The sequence below is a fragment of the Octopus bimaculoides genome, chromosome 2 (assembly GCF_001194135.2).
Source record: "Octopus bimaculoides isolate UCB-OBI-ISO-001 chromosome 2, ASM119413v2, whole genome shotgun sequence".
NCBI lineage: Eukaryota > Metazoa > Mollusca > Cephalopoda > Octopoda > Octopodidae > Octopus > Octopus bimaculoides.
Window position 1 is genome coordinate 14,662,923 of NC_068982.1, and position 9,444 is coordinate 14,672,366.

Sequence of the window (9,444 nt, forward strand, 5' to 3'; positions counted from 1 at the left end):
TGTGTGTGTGTGTGTGTGTGTGTGTGTGTGTGTATGTTTGTGTGTCTGTGTTTGTCCATCCCACCATCGCTTGACAACCGATGCTGGTGTGTTTACATCCCCGTAACTTAGCGGTTCGGCAAAAGAGACTGATAGAATAAGTACTAGGCTTACAAAAAAAAAGTCTTGGGGTCAATTTGTTCGACTAAAGGTGGTGCTCCAGCATGGCTACAGTCAAATGACTGAAACAGGTAAAAGAAAAAAGAAATGCCTTTTTCTTTATAGGTACTTCCCTATTTACTTTTCTGGGGTTTGTTTTTTTTGTTTGTTTGTTTTTTTAGTTTTATTCTGTGCAGTGTGAATTCACATTGCTGTCTTTCTTTACTCGACTAATCACTGCTTTCTGCCACCTTCCTTCTCACCCCATTCCTATTTCACCCTTTCCTGATGAGCTGTACTGCACCTGAGCATTGTATACAATAAGCTCGTTATTATTTCATATGTCACAAGATAGGCATTTTTCTTTTATCTTTCAAATTGAAGCTAAGATTTCACGCTTCTTGCTAAGAGAATCGCTATTAAATTTATGGAAACCTCCTGGTTATATAAACTATATACATAAAATAATGCCAGATAATAATGCAAAGAAAAAATATTTAATCACATCAAAAGTATTAAAATATTAAAATATTAAAATATTTTTACCAGTATGTTGAAGCAGCAAAGATTTCAGCTTCTTGCACTTTTGTACGAGCATACTGAAAGATGAACCTTTGACACGCAAGCAGAAGTTTAAGGCTAAAACTTCAAGATGAATGGAGTTGGAAGCCAGCATTTCCACATGGCTATCATCTACAAATCCGATGCCATACATATTGATGATTCGTAAGTTTGGAGTATGAGCTTTTATTTTACTGATGTTGATGACTTCATAGTTCTCTTCTTCGGCCTCGCTTGACAATTCAAAAGTACCTGGAAAATAAAGATAACAAAAAAAAAAAAAATTTATTTTAGTTTAAATTGGTTGACTTAGTTTTAATATATTTAAATTAATCATTTGTTAACCCTTTTGTTACCATATTTCTGTTGAGATGCTGTGTTTCTTTTAATTAATTCTAAATATGACAAAAAATTTACTAAAATAACTTCATTATTTTTAAGCTAGTGTTAGGAACATAAATTGTGACTAAGGTTTGGTGGAAGATTTTAATTCGAAACTTTTGAAAACAAGACATTTGTACTACAAAGCCAGAAGCAGTTTCAGGCAGGCTGGTATCAAAAGGATTAAATTAATCATTTGTTAACCCTTTTGTTACCATATTTCTGTAGAGATGCTTTGCATTTCTTTCAATTAATTTTAAATATAACAAAGAATTAAGTAAAATAACTTAGTTATCATTCAGCTAGTGTTAAGAACATAAATTGTGACTAAGGTTTAGTGGCCGATTTTGAGAACTTTTGAAAACAAGGCATTTGTACTACAGAGCCAGAGGCATTTTCAGACAGGTTGGTATCAAAACAGTTAATGTAAGAAGGTGGTGAACTGACAAAATTGTAAGAGCTTTGGAAAAAATACTTTGCAGTATTTCTTGTGGTTCATTACATTCTGAATTTAAATTCTACCAAGGGTGACTTTGGCTTTCATTCTTTCGAAGTCAATGAACTAATTACCAGTCAAATACTGGGGTTGATGCAATTGACTTTGCCTGTTCCCTTCCAAATTGTTGGCCTTGAGCCAAAATTAGAAAATATATATGTTTATTTAATGCCAAAGTGAACGTAAAACATGTTTATTATTATTAGTAATATATTATTATTATTAGTAATTATTATTAGTAAAATAAAGTAAGGTGTTGGCTTAGCAGAGTCATTATAATATTGAATAAAATATTTTGTGGTATATAGTTTCAGGAATTTATGTTCTAAGTTAAAACCCTACCTTGGTTCAATTTGCTTTTCATCCTTTTAGCATCAATAAAATAAAAGAACCAATGCCCTAAAAAATTGTGCTTAATGCAGTTATTAGGAATCAACATATTCAATGCATTAATCAAATGGGAAACAATCTTAGTCAATGGTAAATATTATTTTGATCATTTCAGCATCTAGGTAAGACAACTCTAAGTATGTTTCTATCTTATAATGAATTCATCAGCAAAATACAGCCTTCAACGTACTGACAAATAATGGTGAAAAATCATTAGGTTTATACACAGATTGTACACTAAATTGTACACTAAATTGTACCACAGAGAAATAGAAACTGAGGTTAAAAACTTAGAATGAAATAAGTTCAAGTTGTTGTTATCAAAATTTCCTTTATATAAACACTACGGCAATGAGGCCTTTTATGTTTGAATGGTGATGATGTGACATGTATATTCACTTTTAAAATTGCAGTCTATCATTCATATTAAACAAATAGGCATAGGAGTGGCTGTGTGGTAAGTAGCTTGCTTACCAACCACATGGTTCTGGGTTCAGTCCTACTACGTGGCACCTTGGGCAAGTGTCTTCTTCTATAGCCTCGGGCTGATCAAAGCCTTGTGAGTGGATTTGGTAGATGGAAACTGAAAGAAGTCTGTCGTATATATGTATATATATGTATATATATATGTTCGTGTGTCTGTATTTGTCCCCCCAACATCGCTTGACAACCGATGCTGGTGTGTTTACGTCCCCATAACTTAGCAGTTCGGCAAAAGAGACTGATACAATAAGTACTAGGCTTACAAAGAATAAGTCCTAGGGTCAATTTGCTCAACTAAAGGTGGTACTCCAGCATTGCCACAGTCAAATGACTGAAACATGTAAAAGAGAGTAAATCATTGAATTGGGGAATTTTATTTTTGCACCTCTATTTTTTTCTAGTACATACATTGGAAGTACCAGCCTAACAAAATATGCATGTACACAATTTTAAACAGAAGTCAGTTGGTTTTAAATTCCCAAGGATGATTAAATGTGTACAAAGTTCTTCTTGAGCTGCTAAAAAATAATGAAGAACTCAGCATTTTAGATAAACGTATGACATTATTAGAAATAGAACATTTTTATATGTAATATACCTTCTATTTTGTCCTCTATTCTAGTAAATTCAACTGATTAATCTTAATTATCCTCTGTGTGGCATAAACTTGGGCACTATACAGAGCCATGGTGAAAAAAACAGAAGCCTTTGAAATGTAGATTGAGTAGAATAAGCTGGAAAGGCAGGGGGACAAATGCTGCAACACTAGGAAGACTGAAAGTTCAAGGACACCCATTGTTGAGAATCAAATCTACTGGGTCTGTCAGACAACCTCAGGGGAGACCCTGAAGAGAAAGGGTAAGATATTGAAGAGTTTGCAAATAGCAACAAAAGAACTTTGACTAACAAACAACTAATTGATATTTTTAACCAACACGTTAAACAAACAATCAATTAGTTAGTTGGTTAGATATTTAACCAACTGAATAACAATAAAGAAGTGATAGTCAACCAGTGCATGTGTTTATTATTATTGGTGTAACAACCTTCCCAAGACACAAGATTTGTTTCAACACACGAATTTACACCAAGAATTTTGTAAACCAAATGCAAAAATAAAGTTACTGGAAAACAGAAATTTTTCAATAAAAATACAGTATATCCAAACAGAAATTAATGAAAATGTATATTTAGGATGTTTTTCTTGCTGTAATTGATGTGATGGCATTTAATGTGAACTCTAAATAGAGTTGTTAGAGAACAAATGGAAACTAAACAAACCTTAACTAAAAGCCATGTAATATTAAGAACACTTCTTACACAGAATAGATTTGTTCTCAATGCATTACTCCCTGCGAGACATCGAACATTGCATGCACAAATTATTGCATTTGCAATTTGTTAGATGAAAGATTTATCACAGCACGAGAAAACTATAGATTTTTGTACAAAGAAATACATATAAGAAAATAATGGCTATTAGATCTGAAGAACGGTAATGCAAACAGCTCAAGTCAAGAAGTGTTGAGTTTCTAGAAAAGATTGAATTGTTTTTCTAAGGTATGTATCATTTATCTTCATCTTGCTCTCTGGAATTCACCACCACAACCCCCCACCTCTCTCTCTCTCTCTCTCTCTCCCAATGATTCTGATAAAAGTTTGTCCTGAGTGGAACCAGTACACAGAAATACAAAGAAAAGAAACTGATACAGAATATAAATGCTAAGGCAGATACAATGTAATAGATACTCAATAAAAGAAGGAAAAAATAAAATAGCAAAAATATAGTAAACTGTTGATGAGCTTTTGCTTAACCTAAGGTCAGCCCTGACAGAACAGATATGATCAAAGGAGCTCTGACCATGACCATCTCATCAAAATTTTTTGAAGTGTATCTAGAAATACATTATTTAACCCTTTCGTTAACTGTATTTATTTCAATATGCTCTGTGTTTCTTTCAATCAATTTTAAATATAACAAAGAACTTAGTAAAATAACTTTGTTATCATTAAGCTAGTGTTAGGAACATAAATTATGACTATGGTTTGGGGGAAGATTTTAATTCAAAACTTATGGAAACAAGGCATTTGTACTACAGAGCCAGAGGCAGTTTGAAATGGGTTGGTATCAAAAGGGTTAAATTAATCATTTGTTAACCCTTTTGTTACCATATTTCTGTTAAGATGCTCTGTGTTTCTTTCAATTAATTTTAAATATAACAAAGAATTTAGTAAAAAATACTTAGTTATCATTAAGCTAGTGTTAGGAACATAAATTGTGACTAAGGTTTGGTGGAAGATTTTAATTCAGAACTTATGAAGACAAGACATTTGTACTACAGAGCCAGAGGCAATTTGAAATGGGTTGGTATCAAAAGGGTTAAATTAATCATTTGTTAACCCTTTTGTTACCATATTTCTGTTAAGATGCTCTGTGTTTCTTTCAATTAATTTTAATATAACAAAGAATTTAGTAAAATAACTTAGTTATCATTCAGCTAGTGTTAGGAACATAAATTGTGACTAAGGTTTGGTGGAAGATTTTAATTCAGAACTTATGAAGACAAGACATTTGTACCACAGAGCCAGAGGTAGTTTCAGCCAGGTTGGTAACGAAAGGGTTAAATTAATCATTTGTTAACCCTTTTGTTACCATATTTCTGTTGAGATGTTCTGGGTTTCTTTCAATTAATTTTAAATATAACAAAGAATTTAGTAAAATAACTTAGTTATCATTCAGCTGGTGTTAGGAACATAAATTGTGACTAAGGTTTGGTGGAAGATTTTAATTTAAAACTTATGGAAACAAGACATTTGTACTCAGAGCCAGAGCTGGTTTCAGCCGGGTTGGTAACAAAAGGGTTAATGTGTTTTTGTTTATTAAAATAGCAGAATGTGTTTTGAGAGAAGTTTGGCAACTCTTTCTCAATAGGTTCTTTGTTATAAAATTAGAAAACAAAAGGAAGAATAAAACATCAACAAAAACAAATGTAAAAAATATATGTAAACTGTTTTTATTCTTATGTTCTTTTATTTGTTTCAGTCATTTGACTGTGGCCATGCTGGAGCACCGCCTTTAGTTGAACAAATCAACCCCAGGACTTATTCTTTGTAAGCCTAGTATTTATTTTATCGGTCTTTTTTGCTGAACTGCTGAGTTACGGGGATGTAAACACCAACATCGGTTGTCAAGTGATGGAGATGGGGGGGAAGAAACACAGAACACAAACACACACACACACATATATATACAAAGGGCTTCTTTCAGTTTCCATCTACCAAATCCACACGCAAGGCTTTGGTCGGCCCGAGGCTATGTATTAGAAGACACTTGCCCAAGGTGCCATGCAGTGGGACTGAACCTGCGACCAAGTGGAAAGGGAAAATAAAAAGAAAGGAGTAAACTCAAGAATTAAAAACTTCTCGGTCAATAAAAAGGGAGCCTCATAATCTAACGAGAGTTTCTACATGGTCCCCCAACTTACTAGAAATAGCAGCTAAATCTCCCTTATATCATATCCTACAGTTTTTAATAGGGAAGTAATTCCTGAAATATTAAACCTTTGTGGCTAAATTTCTGTTGAAATACATTACCTTTCTTTTAATTCATTTTGAAAGCAATGAAGAATTCACTAAATTAACTTAGTCATCATCTTGGTGAACGGATCATACTTTAAAATGAAATTTAGACAGAAGCTTTTAATCTAGATCAATTTAACCCATTAGCATTCGAACCAGCCATATCTGGCTCACATACTCTGCATGTTTTATGTTCAAACTGGCCAGATCCAGCCTCTCACACCTGCCCTACAATGTAATTCTAAATAAATAATTAAATCATTGAAATCTTGAAGCTAAGAGAAAATGCAAGATTAATTCAAAATGATGTGAATAAATAAGCATTATATTTGACAGGGTAATCTGAATGCTAAGGGGCTAAACAGGAAGTTTGTATCATAGACCCAGGGTCAGTCTCAGGTAGGTCGTTATCAAAAGGTTTAAAACAGTGGTTCTCAAACAGGGTCTATGTAATCCCTAAAGGTTCATACAAGATTTTTGTGGGTCCATGCAGTGAAATAGTAAACTGAGGATCCACAGTAGTATTTTAAGGGCTCCTGGAAAAATTTTTGTTTTAGATGTATGTATTGGTATGTTTTGCAAGAAACAACTAAGTTTCTGTCTCTAACATTTTACATAATTCAACCTACACAAGTTAATGTCATCATCATCATCGTTGTCGTCGTTTAGCGTCCGCTTTCCATGCTAGCATGGGTTGGACAATTTGACTGAGGACTGGTGGACCAGGTGGCTACACCAGGCTCCAATCTGATTTGGCAGAGTTTCTACAGCTGGATGCCCTTCCTAACACCAACCACTCTGAGAGTGTAGTGGGTGCTTTTACATGCCACCAGCACGAAGGCCAGTCAGGCAATACTGGCAATGGCCACGCTCAAAATGGTGTATTTTACGTGCCACCTGCACAGGAGCCAGTTCGGCGGCACTGGCAATGATCTCGCTCGAATGTCTTTACACATGTCATCCAGCACAAGTGCCAGGGAGGCGATGCTGGGCACAAGTGCCATGACGATTTCGCTTTTGCTTGTCCCAACAGGTCTTTGCATGAAGGAGACGATGTTGGCATGGGTGCCAGTCATCGAATCTAATTCGATTTCGATTTCTCTTGCCTCAACAGGTCTTTGCAAGCGGAGTTTAGTGTCCAATGAAGGAGGGTGTGAAAAACAAATTAGGAATTTTGAAAGAGGTTTCTATAAAACTAGTTTTTAAACATCGAATGGCTAGTGGGGTCCACCAGAACAAAGTAGCAATCAAACAGGTCCACAGATAAAAAAAATTGTTGGGAACGCCTGGGTTAAAAGGTGGGACAGTCCTAGCAGCAATGAAATGCTTCTGATCATATCTGTTTAATCAGGGTCTGACCTGGAGTGAAACGATAACAATAAAATCAACAACAACAACAACAATAGCAACGTTTTATGAGAAAGAATAATGTTATGTAAGACACATAGCATTATTCAACAACAAAAAAATGGGGCATTGTCTATTGTTCATATAAACCTGACCTTTATAAATTCACAAGGGGATTAACATTTTTTAACAAGATGCTGCACATCTGTAACACACATGGTCATACAAATGTGTGTGTGTGTGTGTATGTGTGTGTATGTGCGCACACACACACATATATATAAAATATAAATATATACATATATAAAATATAAATATACATATATTAAATGTATACATATATAAATATACATATATTAAATATATACATATATAAATATACATATATAAAATATGAATATATATTTATTTATATTTATATACTTTGGGGTTAAAGTATAAATGGAAATTTTATTCACAATATATCCAAAGCTGACTTGGATATTTAGCAGACTGATCAAACGAATCTCATATTTGGAATTTACATCTAATTATAGGCTATGATGTCTCTAGACATCTAATTATCAGGGTATGAAATGCTTCCTATATTTGCAGATCTAGCCAATCCATGCCAAAAACTGTAAAGGTGAGACATCAAAGTAACGATAAATTATGATTGAAGGATGTGTGTGTGTCTGTGTCTTTGCATGTGTGTGTGTGTATGTGTGTGTGTGTGTGTGTGTGTGCATGTGAATGTGTATGTATGTATGTGTATACATGGCTGTGTGTGTGTGTGTGTGTGTGTGTGTGTGTGCGTATGTGTATGTCTGTGTGGAGGCATGTGTGAGAGTGTGTGTGTGTGTGTGCATGCATGCATGTGCATGCATGTAAATTAGGATACGTGATCACATCAAAGCATGTTATGGTCATCGTTCTTTCTGGACATCAATAGGGAACTAGTAACCACGGATACACAGACACTAAAATGATGATGATGATGAGGAGGAGGAGGCGGAGGAGGAGGAGGATGTTATTTATTATTGTGTTGATCATGATATAATAATTGTTGCTATTGTTGTTTAACCCTTTTGTTACCATATTTCGTTTGAGATGCTCTGTTTCTTTTAATCAGTTTTAAATATAACAAAGAATTTAGTTATCATTAAGCTAGTGTTAGGAACATAAATTGTGACTAAGGTTTGGTGGAAGATTTTAATCCAGAACTTTTGAAATCAAGACATTTGTTCTACAGAGCCAGAGGCAGTTTCAGCTGGGTTGATAACAAACGGGTTAAATTAATCATTTGTTAACCCTTTCATTACCGTATTTCTGTTGAGATGCTCTGTGTTTCTTTCAATTAATTTTAAATATAACAAAGAATTTAGTAAAATAACTTAGTTATCATAAATTGTGACTAAGGTTTAGTGGAAGATTTTAGTTCAGAACTTTTGAAAATAGAACATTTGTACCACAGACCAGAGGCAGTTTCAGCTGGGTTCATATTAAAATGGTTAATCCAAATCAGCTTTGATAGAACAGATGATCTATGATGAATCACTTCACACCCTTGACCATCTCATCTTATTAAATGTCTAGGGCTACAATGTCTCATGTAGCCTTCCTTACTCAAGATTGAAGAACGTGATTTGAGGGAGACTTGGTTGCTATCTCAAGAAAGCCAAACAACCACGACTTTCGCATGATATTGATTATGGTAGTGCTGCTTCTGCTGATGCTAATGATGATAATGGCAATCCTCAAGACCATTTCTAACTTCATGACACCATTTTATTGGTGACAGCTTTTTGGCTTTCCATAACATAGAATCCACTCACAAGGCTATAGTAGAAGACATTTGCCCAAGGTGCCACACAGTGTGACTGAACCCAGAACCATGTGGTTGGGAAGCAAACTTCTTACCACACAGAAATTTTTGACAAATATTTAGTTCCTTACATAGAATTTTTGTCAAATATTTAGTTCTTTAGAATTTTTGTCAAATATTTAGTTCTTTAGAATTTTTGTCAAATATTTAGTTCTTTAGAATTTTTGTCAAATATTTAGTTCTTTAGAATTTTTGTCAAATATTT

The 9,444-nt window shown here is 34.1% G+C and overlaps 1 protein-coding gene across 10 annotated transcripts in view; it reads right to left on the bottom strand.

The window, feature by feature from the left end:
• LOC106876006 (F-box/LRR-repeat protein fbxl-1) overlaps nt 1-9,444 on the bottom strand; it is a 336,358-nt gene that overhangs the window by 56,357 nt on the left and 270,557 nt on the right. For all 10 annotated transcript variants that reach the window (XM_052975599.1, XM_014924360.2, XM_014924365.2 and 7 more), the window contains one exon: nt 685-951. In XM_052975599.1, coding sequence (XP_052831559.1) covers nt 685-951 — 267 coding nt within the window. The remainder of the gene's footprint in view (nt 1-684; nt 952-9,444) is intronic.